Here is a 24,140-nt window from a genome sequence, read left to right on the forward strand (position 1 = left end):
CTCCGGTCTCCTCTAGCGGCGGCAGGACGGGAGGGGAGGGGAGGGGAGGGAAGAGGAGGGACAGGTCCTAGGCAGCAGGAAGAGGTCTGGAGCGCGGATTAGGAAAAAACTCAGAAAACACTGTGGAGGCCAGGTGGCAGAAAGGAGGCTCCGCCCCCGGCCCCGGTCCCGCCCCCGGCTCCACCTCTTCTCCCTCTTCCCACCCACCCCCAACCGCAGCTCATCCTCGAGGGCGGAGAGAGGTGGCATTTGAGTCCTCCGGTATCCCAGCAGGCAGTGCAGCCTAGAGACGCTGACAAAGGACCGGAGGAGCAGTCGCAGCTGCTTTCCGAGGAGCCGGTGTTGCCGAGGTGAGACTCCCCCCCCCCCGCCCCGCCGTCCCGTCACCCACTTCCTCCGACTTCGCGAAGACGTGGAAGTTACGTTGCCGCGAGACCCCGCGCAAAGAAGGAGCCGAACCCAACCCCGAGCTTGGCTCTGTGACTGACGGCGGGGCTCCGCGGCGCCGGGATGCGGGTGGGAGGTGGCAGCGGGCAGATGGGGTCCTTTCTGCCCCATCTCTGACTGTCAGTTGCCCGGCCGCCCGCGAATGCCGGCTCCAGGGTCGGGCCGGCCCGTGCCTGCCTTTCTCGTTCCCCGGGCGGAGGCAGCAGGCTCGGGACCCTCCCGGTGCCTGCCCGGCAGAGTTCGGTTGCTCCGGGGATGCGACTCCAGGGACAACTCTTTGGCGGATGTTTCGAGGAGGGCTGCGGGAGGGAGGTTGACTCTCCATTCGGGGTGACACCGTCCTCGCCCTAACTCCTCCTCCCCACCCCCAGCCGGTCCCCCCCCCCCCCGCGCGAGCAACTGGAAGGAAATCTATGGGGCCGGAGCGAGGCGTCCCGGGATGGCCGGAGGGAGGTGAAAGTGGGGTGGCGAGGCAGGAAGGGAAAACGAACGCCTTCGTGGAATAGTGACGGGGGGTGGTGGTGGAAGGGGTACGCAGCCTGCATCTGTCCCCCTTCCTGGACCTCCGCACGGATCCTGATGGTTGCACCAGCTGCTCGGCTGTAAACAGGCTCACATGACCGGTTTCACATGGAGCCGGCCGGTGTGGGGACGACGGCTGGAAAGGCTGGGCCCCAGTCAGGTGGGGCTGAAGTCCTAGGACGGGCCGTTTGGTGCTCCTCTCCTGCCCTCCAGCCCTTAATCAATGTACTGCGGTTTCAGAGTAACTGACATCTGCCCTCTCCGGACTGAAGTTGCATTTCTGCCCCAGTAGAATCTAAGAGACCTCACATCGGGGAGCGAGAGGGCAAAAAAATAAAAACGGTCCCGATTTTGGGCCTTTGAGGGAAATCAGAGATGGACGCAGACCTGGAAAATGGGATCCTTTGGATCTTGCCTAAAAAGCAGTGCTTTTCTATCGGAATGCATTGCGTTCTTAATGGGAATTCCAGACAGAAGGGGAAAAGTCTACTTTTTCAGCCAGGGCACACCTGGAATTTAATATATTCTTGATGATGAAAACCTTGTCCACGTTTCCTTCAAGTGCTTGGAAATCTGCTTGTAAAATGCTATATATTGGATATTGACCGGGGAGTGAACACCAACTTTTAGATTACATATATATATTTGGTAGAAAGCAATGGGAAGTTTGGAAAGCAGAAAACGAGGCCAAATGTGCGTTTCAAGTTGTTCACGTCTACATACCCAGACAGCCTACAAGATCAAACTAGTTTCTGAAGCATTTCTAGAACTCTGAAAAATACAAGGTTTACTCAAATACCAGGATGTTGGAAAAGCTGGCGTTTCTCAAATCTGTAAGGGGTAGTGGTGATAGATTCCCTTTACATGTAACATATAATTAGATGTAATGGACAATATTCAGTGTAAAGTTACCCCTTTGTAGGCAAAGACCGAAAACAGCTTATAAAAGAATACATGTTTCTCTCCTTATTGTTCATGCACGTTTTCTTCCCCAGTTTTTTATTTAAAAATTTTTTTTCTCCTGAAGTTTTTACATTTAACTCTAGTTTCTGAAAACAATTAAGAAACTACAAGAAAAGCTTCCCCGTCCTCTAAGAGCCCAATAAAAGTGAGTAATTTGCTACTCTTTTTTTTCTGCTTTTAAAACGTTTAAGATGGAAAATAGAGGAATTTAAAATCTTGTCTAAAATTTAAATGAACCGATTATCCGTGTTGCTCTGAATCTTGTTTTGCCATCTTGTAGTATTCTGGAAAAGCTTGCCCTACAATAAATAGATGAAATGATTTACTCTTTGAAGCCCTCTGTTTCCTCATCTGTAGTATGAAAGTTTTGTTTTAATCTCCAGGATGCCTGATAGCTCTCAACTTCCATAAAACAGCGCAGTTTTTAATCGGGAACTATTCTTAGACAAAATAAGTTGGTCAGATAAGCCAAGATATTGGTATCAGCTGGAAAACTTACGTTCCATAATGAGAGGCATCCAGAGTCCTAGTAGAAATAGGAATTGTGCTCTGGCAAATTCTCATTAGGTAAATTAGCCATATGGGTTTTCCCTCTCTCCTCTCAATTAGGAAATTGAAGATTGCCTCAGCTAAATCCTGCCCCCAAAGTTAGAAATAACAGGTACATCCGACTTTCTTGACCGTCAGGGCATAGTACAAAGTGATTCTTTGATTCATTCCAGCTTCTTCCAGAATTAAGTGGACTGTGTGATCGGTGATGAAGTTAGGATGAAAAGAAGGCTCCAGCAGGGTCTCACCTTGTCAGTTCCTTGGTTAGACCACCAGAACCGATGCCTATTTTCGGCTTCTCAGCATTTGAAATTGAATTTTGCCAGCACATCCCGAAACTGTCAGTCTCAAGGATTGATTCACACTAACCAAACTCCCCAAACGAGTTTTATGTTACTATGAATGCCAGCTTCCTAACTTCCAGTGAGAAGTAGAACTGCCCAGCTGGCCGGAAGACTCGCGGCCAAGCCAGGGCACCAGGGCACCGTTTGCTTTTGACACTGTGGAAACACAGATCTTGCGCTCCATCTCCTCCCTTTTTCTAGGGAGTGTGTGCAACACTTCTTTCAGGAAACACCTAGTGGTTGATACCTCCGGCAAGGTCACACATTTTATCTAAACCACTTCAGTCACACCTTTGTATGGATATATCCTCATCACCTGATTGAATCTGGGCCACCTGTAAAATATCCCTAAACAGTTTCCTCTCCGTACCTACTGCCTTCATCTCGGCCCTCTCTTCACGTCACATTTATTCCAGAGTTACTTGTTTTTTACTGGAACTACTCTGGAGTTAGGTGCCGTGCTTGGCTGGGCAGCAGCAACCAGTGTTCCTACTTGAGATCTTATCCAGGCAGTTCTCTGCTCAAAACCCTTCCGAGATTTTTCTCATTGGCCGCAGCAGTGGCTCTCAAAGCGCGGTGTGCCTTAGAATCGTTTGGAGGGCTTGTTAAAGCACAGATGAGCGGGCCCCACCCCCCAGAACTTCTGGGTCAGTAGGTCTAGCCTGGGACCCAAGGATTTGCCTTGTTCACCAGGTCCCGGGTGAAGCTGCTGCTGGTCCAGTACCACATGTGGAGAACCACTGGCATCCAGAATCAAGTCGACACCCCCGAACTTGGCTTACAGGATTTTTCACCATCCCTTGCCACTCCCCCATACATGCTATTTTTTAACCACACGCAGTGCCAGAGCTCATTTTAAGAGTCCCTTTCGTGCTTCTACACATAGACTTCCTGGAATTCACCCCCCTTTCCCCTCCTACTGCAAACTCCTATTTAAGGCAGATCATCACTTTCTTTATGCTCCCAGAGGTTTTTCACCCACCAGCATTTTAACATGGTCACATGATATCCTAATTAGGATGTATGTCTGGTTTTCAGGCTAGACGGAGCTTTTGGAGGGCTGAGACCATGTTTTCATCTTTGCTCCATCTTCCCTAGTGCAGCGCCTAGCATATAGTAAGTGCTCAGTTAATGTTCCTTGAATGAATTTGTGATTCGAAAACTTTGGAGAGTGCCATAGGTGGCAACGTATGTATTTCATATAGTGAAGTAATTAACATGGATTAATACGGATTTCGCTTTGAGAATTGCACATAGATCTTGAAATAACTGAAGACCTTAGATCTTGTAAAATACAGGTTGGAAATAACTGGTTTAAGAAAAATGGTTTTTAAAAAAATGTTTATTCATTTTCGAGAGAGAGTGAGCAGGGGAGGGGCAGGGGTGTGGGGACAGGATCCGAAGTGGGGTCTGTGCTGACAGCAGCGAGCCCGATGCGGGTCTTGAACACGCGAGCTGTGAGACCATGACCTGAGCTGAAGTCGGATGCTCAACTGACTGAGCAACCTAGGCGCCCCTGAGAAAAATGTATTTCTTTATAAAAGATGCTGCCAGAGGGCATCTTTGTCATTTTAAAAATCTTAAAACTACACTACTCAACGTTTACGGTGTATAGACTGCTGTGAAGTCTTTGGCTTTGGTAAGACATCAGAGCATATGGAAAATCTAGAAAATGTTTAAAAACCAAATAGCCTAATATTTGTACAATGAGCTATTTAACCTATAACGTGAACATCCGAGCATTGCTTGTGAAAGACTTGACTTCAGGAATATACCGGCCCTTAAAAATCCTAATAGACAGGGGTGCCTGGGTGGCTTAGTCGGTTAAGCGTCCGACTTTCGCTTAGGTCATGATCTCGCGGTTCGTGGGTTCGAGCCCCGCGTCGGGCTCTGTGCTGACTGCCAGCTCAGAGCCTGGAGCCTGTTTCGGAGTCTGTGACTCCCTCTCTCTCTGACCCTCCCCTGCTCACGCTGTCTCTCTCTCTCTCTCTCTCTCTCTCTCTCTGTCTCTCTCTCTCTCAGAAATAAATTAAAAAAAAAACATTAAAAAAAATCCTAATAGACAGTACTGGAAATTTAAAGAGGAAGAGAGCCAAGTTGATGAAATGGGAAGGAAAACGAGGTTTTAATACTAGCGAGACCAAAGCAAAAGAACTTATTGCACTTAACTACTTAGTATTTGGCTGGCCCCAAATATGGAGGAAGCAGATAGTTCCTCTGCCCAGATAAAGGGAGGTGGCACAGAGGTGGAGTCAGAACCCTAATCAGGGTAAACGCAGGAGCCAGAGAGAGGGCGTCAGTAGCTGGTTTGAAATGAGTGGTCCTGGGGGGTTCTTGCGCAGTAGTGGTTTAAAGTCTGAAATGGTTAGGGATAACTTGAAGCCCAGACTTCCCCAGAAACTAGTTTCATTTGATTTTCTTACAGCCCCCCAGTTTCCCAAAAAAGGGGAGGGGGCAAATGACAACCTGCTTTTAAAGTGGCTTCTGTTTGAGATCTCCATTTTGAATCTGTAGTGGGCAGAGGTTTGGAAATTCCCGCTTTTCTCAGAGTCTTCCCTTTTCCTTCTTCTGGTCAATCTAAAGTGAGGAAAACAGAAAATAATCACACTTTGGGGTGCTGCTCTCCCTGGGCGGATAGTGGAAAGTATGTGAGGACTTTGTGTGTTCAGGCTGTTGTGTGAGTGTGGGTGTGAGGGAGAGTAGTTTGCAAACCGGTCACAAGGTGGTGTACACACATCAGGTTTTCTTTCAGATTTCATTCACGATTGAATTCCTGTCCCTTTGTACAGAGGAAAAGGACAAGCCGTTCCCGCATCACCAGCTGCTCTGTCTCCCCGTAAGGTCGGGGCTATTTGGGAACCTAGGTGGGCACTGAGGCGCCAGGGCTGATGAGGGAACTGGGAAGGAGAGTGTGGGAGGTGTGGGGAGACATAGCTGGGAGCGAGCATTCTCTGTTCCCTTGCCTGAACCCACGGCAAGCAGCTACCATAGGTTTACTGTCCCTTTAACTGGGACCCTTTCCCTGTCCTTTATGGACAAAGTGTGCTCAGCTATGAGGAAGAGGAATGTTTCTGATGGAGGAGACTGTCATTAGTAGACACCCATAGGCAAACTGGTAAGTTCAGGATCTGCTAAGTGCCTGACCCTGAGGTTGGGTCTGTGTAGGATGCCTCAAACCAACACAAAACCCACAGAAAACCAATATGGCATTATGCTCAAGTCGGGGGGGGGGGCGGTCGAAATTCATCCACTCAGAGCAAATGTCAGGATATGCAATCCATACAGCCAATACAGTCAAAGGTAATGTCCTAAAAATTAGATCTATATAGGTCAGAGAAGTAAAGACCACAAAGGGGAACTTTGTACTAGGCTTTGAAGAATGCATAACGTTTTGGTGTCCAGAGAGGAGGAATAAAATAAACCTTGGGGATTCCTGCCCTAGTGAATAGTTTCTGAGAGCCGAAGCTGCCCTTTCATAACCAGGAAAAGAAAGTGTACTCAACTTGGTCAGTAAAATCGTCTCTCAATTTCCTTATAAAACTGTAAAGGAAACACACGCATCGGGACTTGAATTTTGGATCCTCCTTTGAGAACTCCTCTCTTCTGGAAAAGCAGGGAAATTTTGTAGCGATGAGGGTGTGTGTGGCAGTGAGCGCCCCGGAGGCAGGAATTTGGAAAGGAGACCCAGAGGAGGCGATCACTGTGTAGGAAGGTGTGAGTCTGGAGACCGGAGGTCTGCCGCCAGCACCTTGTGCAACCCGGGGTAAGTCCCTTCCCTCTCCGGGGCTCGCTCTCCTCCTAGGGCAGATGAGGCGGGCTGGGAGCTGACAACGGTCTTTGACTCTGTGTGTGTTTGACTTGGGCAAAGCAACCTCCTAAACCGATTTGTAGTAAGGTTTTACCGGCTTAGTATATAATCTCTGCCCAGAATGTTTGCACCTCATCATTTTGCAACACGGACAGAAGCAAAGAGAAAGCGTTAGTCTCCCGAAAACCATCAATTAGAGGCAGGTGTGATGCTTCATTATGTTTGTTGGCAGAGTCTCTGCTCTTGCTCCGGGTGACCTGGTGCTAATTCCCCTCCAATTTCCATCGGTTGGAGTTCAGGAGGCAATTTCTATCTTCGCCAAGATAAGTGAGAAATGGGAACAGAGCTACAAAAAAGAAATAACAAACTGCTAAAAGCCAATGAAACACTTCTTTAATGGTGACTGGGGGAGAGACAGCCTATTCACAATTCATGGGGAAAGGTTCACATATCCAGCTCGTAAAGGGAAAGCTTCAACATGAAAAAGAAAGAGTATGAATTCTACTAAACCATTACGTAGAGCTAGCAAAACTTCCACTTTGACGTATGCCAATGAACTTCCCCTTGGGGTTAGAACGAAGAGCTTACTGCTTGCTCTGTGTGGTTACCTTTGACCTCCCGGTCAGATTTATAAAGCGTGTCCTACTCCTGGGAAACAGAAGCTTGCACGTTTTCCTCAGTCTGCAAGTCCTCTTAAACCTTTGTTTTTCTCGCTGTAATGTTTCTGTTGCATATAAAATAATTTTCAAGAGCTGCAATCATTGTATTTACCAGTTTAAGGTTTTCAGTGGTATTAAAGGATCACGGATTGGAAAATGCAATTAACGGAGATTTGTCACACATTGTTTCTAAATTCCTTCTTGAGTTTCCAAGGTGGCACCTCTTACAAATTAGGCCCTGGTAGAGTTACACATTAAATTACACATTTAATTTAACTTAATCTAATTTTATTTTTTTATTTTAGGGAGTGAGCACACTTAGGGGGTGGGGGGGGAGCCTGTTAATGGACCGTTGGGCTGTTTCCGATCTTTCCCTATTGACAACAGCTAACGCTTACTGAGCGCCAGGCTTTGTTCTGTGTGCCTCACATAAATTATTTAATCCTCAACACTGAGGATTAAACAAGTTCCATGTGCATAATTTCATGCAAGAGGAATATTTATGGCGGATAAATTCCTAGAAGTAGAATCTCCAGCACCAGGTGTCGTCACTGAGCCCATGAGTGGCCCTCTCCGCAATGTTAAGAACATGCCTGGCTGCTCCCACCATGTGCTATCAAACTTTTAAAAGATATTTTTTAAATGTTTATTTATTTGGAAAGAGAGAGAACGAGAGAGCACGCACGCACAAGCAGGGGAGGGGTAGAGAGAGAGGGAGAGGGGATCCCAAGCAGGCTCTGTACTGTCAGCAGCTGAGGGATTGAGCCCTGCACTGGGGATCTCGAGATCATGACCTGAGCTGGAATCAAGAGTCAGATGCTGACTGAGCCGCCCAGGCGCCCCTCAAACTTTTTGGGTTTTGCCAGTCTGACAAGTAGTAACCTGTATTTCGGTATAGCTTTAGTTTGTATTTCTCTTGTGAGTCAAGTTACATATCCTTTGGTAAGTTTAAAAACAATCTGTATGTCGTTTTATTTGTATATATTTTTTTGAGAGAGAGGGCTCAAGTAAGTGAGGGGCAGAGAGACGGAGGGAGGGAGGAGGGAGAGAAGCAGGGCTCACCCAAAGTGGGGCTTGTGTTCACTCGGTATGGGACTTAAACTCATGAATTATGAGGTCATGACCTGAGCTGAAATCAGATGCTTAACAGACTAAGCCACCCAGGCACCCTGTATGTCCTTTTCTATAAAATATCGTAGCATTTGCTCACTTTTATATTGAGTGCTTTTATAATAGTGATTTTTATTTCCTCTACATACAGTAGGGAAGTTAGACATGGCCTATGATTGAAATGTTCTTTTGGCTTTGCTTAAAAGTTTTTTGTCATGCAGTATTTTAAGAGTTTTTATGTCGTTGAATTTGTCAATATTTTTTTGGTTTCTGGTTGTTAGAATGCCTCAGATTATATTTTAAAAAGTGTCCCATGGTTTCTAGTGTTTTATGGTTTTTTTCCCCTGCATTTAAAACTTGGATCCATTTGGAATTTACCCAAATAAAATTTTAGAATTTTACAAGGAGTAAGGGATAAATTCAACCCCCCCCCTCAGATGGAAGCCTGGTTTTACCAACATTTCTCGACAGAACTGTTTTCCATAAATCAGAGATGCCATCCTACCTTTTATCATAAGCTAAATTCTCCTCCTAACAGAGTTGCAGAATGAGATGTTGAATATTATTTAGTGATGGCAAACTTGTTTGTTCTGTTTCTGGTAGCCAAGCTTCCTAAGAAAGCAATAGAGCTAATTATTTTCTGTTGAAAAAAATATGCCAGACTTCTGAGAGCACATCATCCAAATAGAAATGTGTATGGCTCTTAGCAAAAGAAAGAAATTCGTGGCAGATAAAAACTCAGAATGATTTCATCAGATGCTCTTCAGAATGATCAATTTTTCTTGTATTACAATGGACTGAGGGCACGAGGCCTGCGGGCATTATTGTCTCTGTCAGTCTCTTCCTAGTTGAATCACAATAGCAAACGCTTAGAACGTTGCCTGGCCTACAGTAAGTGCTAAAAGCCTTGCATGTATTAATTCAGTATATGTAATTAATAAAAAGTTTGAATCTGTTATGAATTATACCCATACTAAATGTTATTACTAATAAAAATGTCAATAGGCCCTTTCACTTGGTCAAACCAAACCAAACCAAAAACCAACCCACGCTGTCACGAGCTACACGTATGCTACAAAGTAATAAGCGCAGGAAGTAGGATGATGACCCGGGAAAGCTTGGAGAGTATGACCTCCCCAGTGTTGTCCCTCACCTTTGCATTTCTGTGACCTGGCATATGCTGTTCCCGAGGTCAGAAAGCCCTTCCAACCTGTGCCCTCCCCCCGACATAGAAGTATATATATATATTTTTCTTTTCGAACTACCTCAGATGTCATTTCCTGGCCCCTCTTCCAGGTAGAATTATTTGTGTATCCTTCTGATTGCCTAGCACTTTATGTATAGTGGTCTGCCTTGTAACAGAGGTAGCTTAAATACTGTCCCCTCAGTTAGACCCGAGTCTTTTAAGGGCAGGGCCCTCTATCTCTGCACAGGTCCCCACAGAGTTGCTGGCTTGTCACAGGTGTTCAGCTGAAAGGAAAGAATAAAAGTGTGAATGCCTGATTACATAGTATCTTATTTGATAAAAGTTAGAAAGGCCTGAGGCAGAATCAGCACACGGGGCTCCTGATAGCTGGTAAAACCAAACAGTTTAATCGTGCATTCTGTTTCTCTTTGAACGTGTGGGGACCTGAACACAAAGTATTAAGTGGTTTATGGCCTCAGTTAAAGGTATGATCTACCGAGTGAAAATCGGATATTTTCTGTGATCGTATTGTTTTAGCTTCTACATTTTCAAAAGCCACATTCTTAGGATGGTAGTAGCTAAATAGGAATGTTGTTGATTAAAATTAGCCTGGGAAATAAACACAGAAACATCACACACATCAGACAGTCAGACTTCTGCCAGACACAACCATTCGGAACATACTCAAGAACCCCAGAAGGAATCCGAAAGGTCTCTAAGTTGGAAGCAAATAGCTCTCACGAAGCCTGTGAACTTGACTTGACGTAGGAGGGGAGGCACCGTGCCACTTGCATGCCAGAGCCTATTTACTGACTTTGAATTTTCATAGAAGACTCCCAAGGACTCCTTAACAAGTCTGGATATTCAGCTTCCTTTCAAGACATTTTCGCTTGTCTTGGGTTTTTGGTAGAAAAAAGATGAAAAGCACTCTCCCACCCAGTGCTGCCAGAAAGCACTAACTAAAGCCTTGTTGAAATGAGTGTAAAAGTAAGTGTCATGTTCTCCCATAAATCATGGAAACTTACTTTGTTTTATATTTTTTAGTCTTTAAGAATTCTGGTTAGCTCACATCAAGTCAGTTATGACAATACTTATTCTACTTTTTAAAAAAAGTTGTTTATTTAAGAGAGAGTATGAGCAGGGGAAGGGCAGAGGGAGGAAGGTGGGGGGGGAGAGGAGAGAGAGAGGAAATTTCAAACAGGCTCCATGCTGAGTGTGGAGCCTGACAGGGGGCTCAATCCCACGACCCTGGGATCACGACCTGAGCCAAAATCAAGAGCTGGATGCTCAACCAACTGAGCCACTCAGGTGCCCCTGATTTATTCCACTTTTTAGGAAATCCGAAGTTTAAAAAAAAAGATGTCCCTTTGATCTCCCCTCTTTGAAAGAGGGTGATTCATTTGAGGTAGAAATACCTCTTTAGTGTTTATGTAATTTATCATAGGTTGAAATCTTGAATGTGAAAGGAGTGTGTAAATTTCTTTGTGTAGTTTGGTACTAGCTATGTAAGCAGGCCCAGAGGAAAAGTCCAAAGGTATCTTTAAATGATTTGGGGACCTATTTTAGTGCAAGCTGAACATGCTTTTGTGGAGGGACAACAAATGAAAACAAGTATCATTCGATTTCCTTGTCTCTTCTTCTCTTTCTAGATTGCCAAAATGCTTTGGAGTTTTTAACTAACTGACTTAAGAAAAGTCCAAAATAGCTTCGAGACTGTAAACACAGAAGCTGCAGCAAGGGGGATTCAGTGCCAATGCATCAACAAAAAAGACAGCCAGAGTTAGTGGAAGGAAATCTTCCCGTTTTTGTGTTTCCCACGGAGCTAATATTTTATGCAGATGACCAGTCAACACATAAGCAAGTGTTGACTCTGTATAATCCCTATGAGTTTGCCTTAAAGTTCAAAGGTGAGTCTCCTAGTCTGTTTCATGGCTTTTCACCTGTCCCTACTAACTTTTTTACTTGTAGAAACTAATTTTTTAAAACCACTAATGGCCACTGTGACTTTTTCTTTCAGTTTTGTGTACTACTCCAAATAAGTATGTTGTCGTTGATGCTGCGGGTGCAGTGAAGCCTCAGTGCTGTGTGGATATGTAAGTCAAAGTCACTCCCTGGTAACAGGTTTTAAGTGTGTTAATATTCATGTGTTTAACTCGAAAAGGGTCTCATCTCGAAGCCGTTCCCACACAGGCATCTATTATGTTTTGAATTTTTGCTGGAGCTTTTCGTCTCCAAATTCTTCAGAAGTCCCTAAGGTTCCAACCAGGTCGAGCAAATACTTAATAGTATCTCACGATGTTGGAGCTGATACGTGTGTTAATATCTCCATGAACATTTCCTCATTGTTATGCTTTTTAGTCAGAGCAGAGTCATTTATGAAGGTAAACTTCTAACTTACTCCTTTGCATTGCTCTAGCTATAATGGGCAATTTAGCTTCCCGTGGAACATCCCGTTATAGTGACATTTGCGAAACTGAATACCACATTCACAGAACGATGGGACTATAAGTTCATCTGAAATGATTCAGCTAATAAGCCTGGAAGTTAATCTATACACACAGGAAGCAAGTGCGTAACGACTCCTCTGTAAAAGGTTACCTGAGCTCTTCCAGATAATTTCGTTTTAGAGTGTCGGATAAATGACTGTTTGTTCAAGCTGTTCACATTTAAGTTTCACTTTAGAGCTAGTGGTGACCAGATGGCCCAATGGACCAGCTCTTAATTTAAGCTACCAAGTAGACTGTACTTGTTTAAATCTTCCATGAGAATGAGAAGCACAGGCTTTTGTGTCCGAACACATTTTCATCGTCTCCTACCCGTAAAATGATATATATCTTTAGAGGACGTGTTTTCGCAGGTTTCTTTTGATTTCTCATTTACCACACAATAAGCAAGGACTCCTCCAAAGAAATGGTGTCTCTTGCCAAATAAATGTGTTATCTTTGACCTAATTGGTTTGTGTTCTCCATTAAGAACGAAGCAAAATAAATGGAACTGTAGACGACTCTCATAAAAATTGGAGTGCTTTAGACTCTTTTCAGAGGAATAAGGAAAGTGCGTTGTTAGCCTCCTGATGGCACTGGTCATACTGGGTTCTTTGCTTATTCAATTGCTTGTTTTTACCTGTGTGCATAGACTTGCAATTTTAAGCCTAGGTGAGGTTTGTTACTTGAATGATAAGTAAGTGTCAATAGACATCTATGAGACTTTTGTGAGAAAGAAACCATTTTATATATATGTCCTATTTAGTAACTGTTGCTGGCCACAGATGTCAGGGGGAAAAATGCCATTGCTAAAAGGAATTTTCTTTACCTATATATTCTTTTACTTCAGACTTTAAAACTATTTTTTAAGTTTATTTTGAGAGAGCAAGTGGGGTAGGGGCAGAGAGAGGGGAGAGAGTCTCAAGCAGCCTCTTCAGCGCAGAGCCCGATGTGGGGCTCGAACTCCCCATGAGATCAGGATGTGAGCCGAAATCAAGAGTGGTGCTTAACCAACTAAGTTGGCGCTTAACCTCAGGCGCCTCGCTGAAGGGTTTTATTCTATGTTGCAGAGTATGTGTTTGCATCAAATATTTTATTAAAATATTTTTAAGTTTATTCATTTTAAGAGAGTGAGAGATTGTGCAGCATTAGCAAGGGGAGGGACAGAGAGAGAGAGAGAGGGAGAGAGAGAATCCCAAGCGGGCTCCATGCTGTCAGCTGCAGAGCCCGACACAGGGCTCAATCTCAGGAACTGTGAGATCATGACCTGAGCCAAAATTAAGAGTCGGACCCTTAATCGACTAAGCCACCCAGGCACCCCAGGTCTTCATCAAATATTTTAGGATTCTAAATATTCCTTTTTATCTATGCTGTGGCTTTTTTTTTAAACATCATTAGCAAAATTCTGTATTTGAGTCTTGGGTGATAGTCAGTTAATTGTCTCCTGTATGAAATCTCTTGCTGAATTCTGTTTCACAGTCCCCCAGAAACCTAAACAGCATTTATTTTTTTAATGTTTTCAGTGTGATTCGTCATAGAGACGTTCGATCCTGTCACTATGGTGTAACGGACAAATTCCGTCTTCAAGTTTCCGAGCAAAGCCAGAGGAAGGCTTTAGGAAGGAAAGAGGTGGTGGCTACTCTTCTCCCATCTGCGAAAGAACAACAAAAGGAAGACGACGAAAAAAGGATAAAGGAGCATTTAACTGAAAGTTTATTTTTTGAGCAGTCCTTTCAACCAGGTAGTCTTTAGTTTGCGTTTAAAGCCCTTTGGAGGTCTTGTGCATTTCTGACTTGAAAATAGGGAGCTAAGAATAATTACTAGAAAAAGGATCTGCCCCTTTAAGCCCAATTAACTACTTCCAAACGGAAGCTGGAGGTCTGGTACCCAAGGTGAAGCAAGAGTCCTCGAGCCAGCCTTGAAACAAGGCAGAAAGCATCTCGGCAGCCGAGGCTGTAAGGAGCTGGTGGCTGTAGCCTTTTAAATGTGCCCAACCTGAGAATGCAGCTACCCGCTTCATAAGGCTAGCACAGTTTGGCAATCGTATACTTTTGTTTCTATGACTTTCCTGTATCCTTTCTCATTTAATTAGTTCGAAGAAGGAGAGGGATTGTGTTTGGCAATAGGCCAAGCTTGGTGCACTGTTCGTATTATTTGGAAAAAAAATCTCATTAAAGTTGAAGTTAATTAAACTAAGTAGATTATAATATCCCCTGTGGGCTATTAACTGAATCCCTGTCCATTCCTCATTTCCTTCCAGCTTAGATATTCAGAAGTGTTATGATATATTCTTTCAACATTGACACTATCCTCAGATTCAACTCGTTGGACGTCAATCCTCCTCCCTCTTAACTTCTCATTATCGTCTTCCAACCCTATTATAAGAGGAGGAAGATAAAATTTTCCATAAAAAACATGGAACCTTTTTGATAGTGATAGATGAATGTGATAGCAGCTGCCCTTGAAATTGCAACAGTATCTATGAGGAATTAAAAGCAGTTCTACTTGTCATGACATTAATTCACAGATCCCTGTCAGTTTGTTCATCCTGGAGGGTTTATTTGGATAATGCAGGGAGTAATGCCTCTCTGATTTACTGCAGGCAAGAGTCTTCTCCGTCCACGCAGGGAGTGCCCGGAATTCATGGTGAAACCAAGCCCAGGGACTAGGTAGTAGCCAGTAGATTGCTTTCAACTGTTGTTGACTGACAGGACCAGATTTTCAGCTTTTGAAGCTGAAAGAGAACCTCTGGTAAATGTCACTTTGATCTCTGATCAGTATTGTGAAGTGGACTCATAAATATTTATGCAATGCAAGATTCTGCCTTTAAAATGCCTTCTCTAGAATAAGAAAAGTCGTACGATGAGTATTTGTTTTTTGATGTTAAATTCATAAATGCATAATTGGCTCATTTCGGTTTTTAACAGACCAGTGTATTTTATTTAAAAAAAAATTTGTTTAATGTTTGTTTATTTTTGAGAGAGAGAGAGGAAGACAGAATCCAAAGCAGGCTCCAGGCTCTGAGCTGTCCGCACAGAGCCTGACATGAGGCTTGAACTCAAACCGTGAGATCGTGACCTGAGCCGAAGTCGGACGCTCAACCGCCTGAGCCACCCAGGCGCCCCAACAGACCAGTTTAGTAGCCAAAAAAACACAAGGGTTAAGAGTTCAGTTATCTGTATGTTTTTTCCTTTAGTTTAAAATTTGTTAGAATTCTGGTGAAAATCATCCTAAAAGGTTAAATAATTACATTGTGTATTACCTGAGCATTTTATTCTTATTTTACTCTGATAATGGTCCTTTGGTATCTGAAGTGTATTCGAAAATTCTTGTAATTGTAAAATCAAAGTAGGTAAATGAATGAGGTGGGGAAAAAAATCTCTCTAAGCCATCTGTGTCAGGAAGCTCAACGAAGGCAAGCGCCTTATTTGTCTCGTTGACCATCATGCCCTTGGCCCCTAGCACAGTGTGCAGCAGAGTAGTTACACAGGAGGTGTCTACGTGGCCTTCACTAGGAGGGCTGGACTTCTCATCGGGCTGGGTCTGCTGGATTGGTTTTCTTTGTCTTACAAGGTCCATGGCTCTGCCAGCCTTCCGAGCAAGGGGGACATGGCAGTGGAGCCCCATATGAAGTCCTGACCAACCTGTCCAGGTAGTGAGTGGTTACCCCAGTGTTTCTACTGTGGCACGAAACTGAGTACTCTCTTCTTGAATAGAGCATAATGGTGACCGATTGAGTCCATGTTGACAAAGTGGTATTTTTCACTTCTCCTGTTTATTAAATTAGTAGCAACTTACGTCTGGTTTCCAGTATGCAGAATTCTACAGATTTTCATTAAGTTTCTCTAAACTGAAATGTTGAAACAAATCGAGATTGTTTGGGGGAGGTTTTGAACTGTCCTTATTTTTGCACCTCTTTAGCTCAGGAAGATGTTTATTAGACATATTACAAGTGCAACAGTGTTGTGAGCCTCCATGATACTAGCCAGAAAATGGTCAAGGGCTAGATCATGAAAAATTCAGATTTCATAAATGTTTTGAAAGGCAGTTAAAATGAGAAGTTTCTTCTCCAGCTGATTGTACTAGAAAAGACACAGCAGTAACAGATTCAAAAAGGAAAACAGCACCTACAGTCACACACACTTAACAGATCTGCTTATGTAAGTGTTCCGTGTTCCTTTCCAGACCTTGTCTGTATGCATAAATACATATATATATATATATATATTTTTTTTTCATTTAACAGAAATTTAAGAGAAACCCACAAAGCCTACCTTTACAAAATACCACAGCCCAGGTTTATTAAGATGTTTTGAAGAGATGCAGGTGAATCTTAGTAGGTTTGTCTTAATTATATCACTAAGGAATTGCCAGGTCTATGCAGTGTTTGAGCCTGTGCCCTCTGGCTTAAGAAAATCACACTATTTATTATTGTTTATAACAATAAAAGGTTGCAAACGACCTAAAAGTCCATCAGCTGGGGACTGATTACATTGTGAATGTTCATGAGATGGGATGCCAGGCAGGCATTTATTTACAAGGATCTGATAGAATGATAGATGGTTACAATTGACCTAGTAAGAGGCTCAAATCTATTTCTGAGAGGAAAACAGTTATAGAACAGTGTGTATATTATGGTCTCATTTATATTAAAGCTTTTGTATGTTTATATGGGTATTTATAAAATCTGAAAGGATCTGTATCAAGCCTTAACAGTGTTCCCTCGAGGAAGAAACTATTTCCTCCATCTCTATAAAATCTTCGCAACGATCTTGTAGTTTCAGCAAAACAAACAAACAAAAAAACCTATTTCCGTTTTGAAAGATTTCAAGTATCTCTGCAAATGTCTTTGGAATTTTTAAAAATACTAAAAATTCCTTGAAATGATCTTTATTGTGGGTTTGTAACCAGCAGTGTGGTTTTCATAAACCAATGTTTTCCTTGAAAGCTCATCTCTGCAGCAGATATAAAGATAACTTCATTTATTAACTAAAATAAGACTTGTTTTTAGGTATTCGTGCTATGGTTTCATCTCAAGCAATAATCACTGTAAAATTTGAAATTTGTTTTCACCTATGTGGCTTTGTCAAGGCTCAGTTAAACTTCATGCAACAGCTAAGGTATTAATAATTTAGAAAAGCTGCATTTAATAATAAAATGAATGGTGTTATTTCATTAATAAAACACAGATTGTGTTGCTGTTGGCTATTCCTTTTAATGAAAGAAGGGTAGCCTGAAAGGCTAGATGACAGAATGTACTGTTATTGGGTTTCTTAAAAATATGGGTGGGAATCCTGTACACATACAACCAGAACTGTAGAAGAGCAGGCCTGATCATGTTTTTTAATTTTATTTGATTGTGGTAAGAACACTTAACATGGGATCTGCCCTGCTCACAACTGTTTAAGTGTCCAATACAGTACTATTAATTACGGGCACAATGTTGTACGGCAGATCGCTAGAACTTGTTTTACTTTATTGAGACTTTATGCCCGTGATTAGTATCTCCCATTTTAAACACACCCCCAGTCCCTAGCAGCCACCATTCTACTCTCTGTTTCTGAGTTTGACTCTTTAAGATGCTTCCTGTAAGTGGAATCGTGCAGTATTTGTCCTTCTGTGACTGGTTTATTTCATTTAGCGTGATAGCTGCCAGATACTGCTTTTGCTTTCTTCTTGGCTATAAATGGGGTAGAGCAGAGGACAAGGACTTTAACAGGTAGCTTTAACACACTCAAGTAGTGCCTTTCTGCTGCTTTAACATTTTCAAAAATGGTAGCAGAATGCTACACTTATGAGGACCAAAGCTGTCTGGAGACCTACCTAAGATACTCCCAGAAGGCAGTGCGCTCCAAAATGGAGTAGACACAAGCAATACATTGGGGTATAGGAAGAAAATATCCGAACTTCAGTTTCTATCTATGTCTAGCCCATTTGTTAAAAATTCTATTTGTATATTTTATACACATATGCAGATGATGGCATGCTTAAATACTTGTACTGATTAGGGTAAGGTTGGGGGTGGCGTTAGAATGGTGACATTTCAGTAGGAACTCACTACCTCATAATGCCACTTCACCATTCCATTCTGTACTGACTCAGAAGTTATGGGCTTCCAGATAAGTCCAGTAGATTGGTCTCCATGGAACGGAAATATTAGGCAAAGAGTCAGAGAAGCCAGACGAAACCAGAATCCTGGTGAGTGGTGGACAGTATATGTGAACCAGCTTTGGTCTTAAGTTGTTTTTAAAATCAAGCTCAGAGATTTTTGTCTTTTTACAGAAAACAGAACTGTCTCCTCAGGACCTAGTTTACTAACTGTCTTCCTGGGAGTGGTGTGCATCGCAGCTCTGATGCTTCCTACGCTGGGGGATGTGGAATCGCTGGTGCCTCTCTACCTCCACTTAAGTGTCAATCAAAAATTAGTGGCCGCTTATATCTTAGGTGAGTGTTTGAAGGATGCATTTGGGTCATGTGTGTAGGCTCCGAGGTGGAGGTGGTGGTGTTACATGTGTATGGGGTAATAGTGGCCACGGGGCTGATACTTGTGTGATTTTATCTCTACACCCAACGTGGGGCTTGAAACTCAACGACTCCAAGATGAAGAGTCACACACGCTCTTCCGAGTGAGCCAGCCAGGTGCCCCTACAATTAGTTCTTTGTAGCTTATTGATCTAGTACCTAATACTGTATTCAGTTATTTTCATTTTGCTGATTTTCAATGGTATAAAACATGTAAAAGATGTAAAATGCGCATATTCCACGATCCAGCATCTCTACTGCTAGGAATTGATCGTGGGGAAACACTTCGACAAAGTGCATACAGTGATAAAGGTGAACACTGCAGCCTCGTTTAACGTCATGAACCTTCTCTTTAAGCCAGTTCCCTGGCTTAACATTTCCTGTTAAATTATTCTTTCAGCCATCCTAGCTTGAAATCTTATGATTACCTTAACTGAACCAGTTACTCGGTACCTGCCACGTGTCAGGGATCAGGGTTCTGGTGACGACAGACTCTGTCTTCGTAGTCTCCTGTCACCTCTTCTGAGTCACCAAGTCTTCAGTATTCTTTCAGTATTTCTTGGTATGTTTTTTTTTTTTTTTTTTAGAGAGCACGGGTGAGCAGGGGGTAGGACACGGGGGGAGAGAGAGAGAGAGAGAGGAGAGAGAGAGAGAGAGAGAGAGAGAGAGAGAGAGAGAGAGAGAGAGAGAATCCTAAGAAGACTCCATGCTCCGCACAGAACCCAGTGCAGGGCTCGATCCTACAACCCTGGGATCATGACCTGAGCTGAAAATCAAGAGTCAGCTGGACGCTCAACTGACTGAGTCACCCAGACGTCCCTTCTCTCTTTTTTTAAGTCGAAAAATTGTCTTCTAAATATGACACCGTACTGTCTGTCTGTGTGCCTTCCTTTCGTATTCCCACCCCCCACCCCCACCCCACGCTTTATCTTCTCCCAGATGCTCCATCACATTGCTGTTAGATTGATTTCCACTCAGGTTTGGTGTTCCCACCGCCGCTCCCAGCTCAAGAGTCTTCAGTGGTTCCCCAAGTCCATGGGAAGAAGTACGAGTCCACAGTTTGGCATCTAATGCTCTCTACTCTGTGACCTCTTCCGGCTAATCTTGTCTAGCTGATTCCCTGTATAAATCCTTGAGCAGAGCCTGTTAGATTTTTTACTGATCCCCAAAAAGCTCATCGAGAGTCTGGTCAACCTCCTTGCCCTCGCTCTGGCCATTCCCTCACCTGAAATGCCTGCTGATCTCATTGTTCCTTATCATTCCTGTCTGTCTTTTAGGCTTATTTCAGCTTGACATTTTGGGGCATCTTTTCTGTCCGGCCTGGTCCTACGCAGTGATTCTCCTCTGTACTTTATCACTCACTTTTTTTCCTTTTACCACTTATTTGGGACTGAGCGTATTCTTACATTATTAAATTTTTATGGTTTTATGTATGGAGCCTCTTCGAAAGAGATACACCGAGCAGGAATACTGTGCTTTTGTCTCTCTGTGCTCCTAGAGCCCTGAGATACAAATAGGCTCGAAGTATGTTTGTTGATGAAGTTGGCTGGCTTTATGGACACTTTAAAATGCCATGTCTGGGGGAGCCTGTGGCTCGGTCGGTTAAGCGTCCGACTTTGGTTCAGGTCATGATCTCGTCAGTTGTGGGTTCGAGCCCCACGTCAGGCTCTGTGCTGACAGCTAGCTCAGAGCCTGGAGCCTGTTTGAGATTCTGTGTCTCCCTCTCTCTCTGACCCTCCTCTGTTCACACTGTCTCTCTCTCTCTCTCTCTCTCTCTCTCTCTCTCTCAGAAATAAATAAAAAACATTAAAAAAATTTAAAATGCCATGTCTCCTATTATGGCTGATGTGACCTGGACAATGTGGAAGGTGTATTCGATGGTGAAAAAATGATCTGTAGCCAGACAGTAGTGACTTAATTAAAATCTATTCAGTGACTGCCCATTGCTATCAACTGGATTTCTTCTATATAATATCAACTATTCACACTGACTTTGAATTCTTGGTAGAGTGCCTGTCCCTGTGCTGTTTCTTATTTGCTCCTTGAGGTCCAAACAGTGACTTACTGCATGGAAGATTTTGTAAAATGTGTGGCTTTAACTGTTCTCCAATTTTCTTTCAGGTCTTATCACAATGGCCATACTTAGAACATGAGCAAGGAATTCAGTTGACTTCTGAAGTAAATTTATCTTGCAAATATGAATGTGGACTGCCTTTGATCTCTTTCACTCCATTAACATGCTACCGACTATTGAGTGATTGACCGTAACTGCAAATGTATAATATATATTTTAAATTACAAACGGCAAGGATGCTTCTGAGTGACACCTAGGAAATCATTGGAAAAAAATTCTTTTTATATCTAAACCTATTATGCAAAAGACTTCAAACATCTGTTATTGTCTTCTTTTTTTTTCTAATTCATTTTGATCACCAAGGTCCTGTGTCCTTCACAGCTACAGGTGTGAAACATAAAATGACCTTTATTTCCTGACTACAAACGTCAATGTTCCTATGTAACTTATACCTTGTCCTCTGTCATTACAAACAGTTGCCATGGGGTTTCTAAAATAAGTTTTACAGTTAATGTGCAGAGGGTACACACCAAAGCCTAAAGTGTTGAGGGATCATGCATATCCTACCCTAGGATCTTCCAGAAGAACAGACATACTTACAGAATAGGATGTGGTCCAGACACAAAGCCTGTGGGTTTTTTTTTTTTAACCCTCGGAATTAGGGTGACTTCTCTGTTTGGTCTAACAATTCGAAAGGAAGGTAGGCATTTGTTTAGTTACGTCGTTCACCCTGGCTTTACCTCTGGATAATGCTTTACGTGAACAGGAGGAAAAAAATCCCTTTATCATTTCTTGCCAGCCCTTTGCCTGACTGTAAGCAACTAGCCCAGACTGGGATGACCAGATGCCGGGTGGTTTGTGTGGCGATGTTTTTCATCTTTAAACTCCAAGCCAAGTGTAGAAAATACTTGATATGTGTCTATTTTATATCAATCATGGAGATATTTTTTAAGTTTGTATTTATTAAAACAACTTTACCCAAAAAGGTCCCTAAAGCAACAACTATTTACATTTCTTTATAACTTCTCTGATCTTGAACATATATGTATGCGGTTTTAACTGTTATTATCATAATAGCTGATCTTCTGACTTAGAATTTTTTTATTTATTTATTACGAGAGAGAGAGCGTGTGCATGAGCAGAAAGAGGGAGAGAGAGAATCCCAAGCAGGCTCCGTGCTGTCAGTGCAGAGCCCGACACGGGGGCTTGAACCCACGAACTGTGAGATCGTGACCTGAGCCGAAATCAAGAGTTGGACGCTTAACCAAATGAGCCACCCAGGCGCCCCTTGACTTAGGATTTTTATCTGCGAGCACAATGCCTTGTGCCTCTTGAAAATCATGTTACAAATCTTTTTACCGAACAAACTTCGGCATTGCTACTGTAGTATTCTCGAGGAAGAAACACAACATGTATGCCTGAGGTTGGTTTTTGCAGGAAATAGTACTTTGCTTCTAAAGTAAAAGCTTTTACATAGGCTCTTTCATAGCAAATCTTCATTGTGTAACCATTTGGGGAAGATAAATCATTAAATGGATCGCGTCTGTACATTGCATAATGACTGAAAAGCACATAAATGTAATCTATTTTGAACTTTGTAAAAAAAAATATGGAGGCTATCCTTGTTTCTCTATCCCTTTCAAGTCCTCTGTGTGTGTGTGTGTGTGTGCGCGCGCACACGTGCATCCGTGCACGTGCGTTTCTGTGTGAGCACACACGTGTGTGTGAGATAACCCATTGTAAAGGACAGAAATTACTTTAAAAAAATAAAATTTGAGACCTCCCGAGTTTCACAGTGACTTAAACATTTTATTTGAGGGACCTCTGAGGAACTCAAGTTTTAGTCTATTTCCTAAAGCTGTTTCCTACTCCTGTGAGTTAAATAGGAAAAATAAGGAGTGAAATATGTGAGCTAAAATGTATTAAGTTTCTTAATTTGCCAGGGGAATTAATTTGTCTAGATTTTTGAATAGGTAAGAGTCACATGCTTCAAAGATCAACTATAAAAAGGTATACCAGGGTGCCTGGCCGGCTCAGTCAGTGGAGCGTGTGACTCTTGATCTTGGGGTTGTGAGTTCAAGCCCCGCATTGAGCATAGAGATTACGTAAAAGTGTACAGTAAAAAAAAAAGTCACCGCTTGCCATCCCTGTCCACGTCATTCCTTGTCCACTCAGCGCCTTTCAAGTGACCACTGTTGTTGGTTTAAATACGCTTCCACTGTTTCTTTATCCAAATACATTTCTTGTGTGGCTTATAGCATAATTCATGGGGCCAGTTCCTTCCTGACCAGTTTTATCAGCAGTACATCAGAGTGCCTGTTCTAGCCTCATCAGCCATGTGTCTTGCCAATGTGATAGATGAGAAATGACATCTCTGTATACTTTTTTTAACTTAAAAGTGAGGTTGACCACCTTTTGAAAAAACTATTTTTGAGAGAGACCGCATGAGCAGGGTGGGGTGGGGTGGACAGAAGATCCAAAGTAGGCCCTGCGCTGACAGCAGCGACCCCGTTGTAGGGCTCAAACTCATGAACTGTGAGAGCATGACCTAAGCGGAAGTCAAATCCTCAACCGACTGAGCCACCCAGGCGCCCTGCCCACCTTTTCATAGAGCTATTTATTCATATCCTCTGTTCCCCTAGCCCCTGCTTTCTGGTGGCAGAAAGCCTACTGGCTTCTAGGAGAATTCTGTGATATGAAGCAAAGGTTTCCTTCTGGCTTATCGTGCTTCTTTTGACTTTGCTTATGGTATTTTTACCATGTAAACCTCCTAGGGTAGTTGAATTTATGATCTTTTATGGCTTCTGGATTCTGAACCCTAGAAAACCCCAGACCATTCCAAGGTTACAAATCCTCAATACACACACGCACATGGACACCAGTGTGAAGCTCTAATGAAGAGAATAATCCATTTACAATAGCAAAATAATTTAAAATTCAAAAACCCTAGGTTTATTTGTGAATTTTTTATGTCTTTATTTTGAGAGAGACAGAAAGCGAGTGAGGGAGGGGCAGAGAGAGAGAGAGGGAGACAGAATCCGAAGCAGGCTCCAGGCTCTGAGCTAGCTGTCAGCACAGAGCCCAATGCGGGGCTAGAACCTTTGAACTATGAGATCGTTACCTGAGCTGGTCGGACGCTTAACCAGCTGAGCCACCCAGGAGCCCCTCACAAACCCTAGGTTTAAACTTCAAGTCCATATGGGGCGTCTGGATGGCTCAGTTAGTTAAGCGTCCGACTTCGGCTCAGGTCGTGATCTCACAGCTCGTGGGTTCAAGCCCCACTTCAGGCTCTGTGCTGACAGCTCAGAGCCTGGAGCCTGTTTCAGATTCTGTGTCTCCCTCTCTCTCTGCCCCTCCCCTGTTCATACTCACACTTTCTCTCTCAAAAAACATTAAAATTAAAAAAAAAAAGCTTAAAGTCCATAATCTTTTATAAGGAAAACTAAAAGACCCTCCTGAGAAACCCAAAACTA

General features: G+C 43.0%; 2 protein-coding genes across 5 annotated transcripts in view; one reads left to right on the plus strand and one right to left on the minus strand.

Annotated features, from left to right (window-relative positions):
* Positions 1–227: 227 nt before the first annotated feature.
* Positions 228–21,803, plus strand: MOSPD1 (motile sperm domain containing 1). Of its 4 annotated transcripts, XM_039239884.1 has the most exons (7): positions 5,525–5,666; positions 6,374–6,588; positions 11,238–11,495; positions 11,606–11,681; positions 13,595–13,812; positions 18,354–18,515; positions 20,715–21,803. In XM_039239884.1, exons 3-7 carry the CDS (start codon positions 11,342–11,344, stop codon positions 20,744–20,746), a joined length of 642 nt encoding a protein of 213 aa, XP_039095815.1. In that variant the 5' UTR covers positions 5,525–5,666; positions 6,374–6,588; positions 11,238–11,341; the 3' UTR covers positions 20,747–21,803. The 4 variants fall into 4 exon arrangements, 2 of the variants coding, with proteins under 2 accessions (XP_039095814.1, XP_039095815.1); XR_005529782.1 differs by lacking the exons at positions 5,525–5,666; positions 6,374–6,588; positions 20,715–21,803 and adding exons at positions 228–350; positions 14,674–14,822 and having other exon boundaries at positions 18,354–18,417; XR_005529783.1 differs by lacking the exons at positions 5,525–5,666; positions 6,374–6,588; positions 18,354–18,515; positions 20,715–21,803 and adding exons at positions 228–350; positions 14,674–14,822; positions 17,083–18,180.
* LOC120236843 (protein FAM122A-like) overlaps positions 9,826–24,140 on the minus strand; it is a 94,087-nt gene continuing 79,772 nt past the window's right edge. Inside the window, exon 13 of the mRNA XM_039239876.1 lies at positions 9,826–9,872. Coding sequence (XP_039095807.1) covers positions 9,869–9,872 — 4 coding nt within the window. The 3' untranslated portion in view covers positions 9,826–9,868. The remainder of the gene's footprint in view (positions 9,873–24,140) is intronic.

Source organism: Hyaena hyaena, unplaced genomic scaffold, assembly GCF_003009895.1.
Source record: "Hyaena hyaena isolate Hyena2069 unplaced genomic scaffold, ASM300989v1 scaffold_162, whole genome shotgun sequence".
In the NCBI taxonomy this organism is placed as follows: Eukaryota; Metazoa; Chordata; class Mammalia; order Carnivora; family Hyaenidae; genus Hyaena; species Hyaena hyaena.

Coding starts and splice junctions, on each gene's coding strand:
- MOSPD1 (XM_039239883.1), top strand. CDS start 11,342: ATGCATCAACAAAAAAGACAGCCAGAGTTAGTGGAAGGAAATCTTCCC. Junction 13,813..18,353: donor TGAGCAGTCCTTTCAACCAG/GTAGTCTTTAGT, acceptor GTCTTTTTACAG/AAAACAGAACTGTCTCCTCA. Junction 18,516..20,714: donor AGTGGCCGCTTATATCTTAG/GTGAGTGTTTGA, acceptor ATTTTCTTTCAG/GTCTTATCACAATGGCCATA.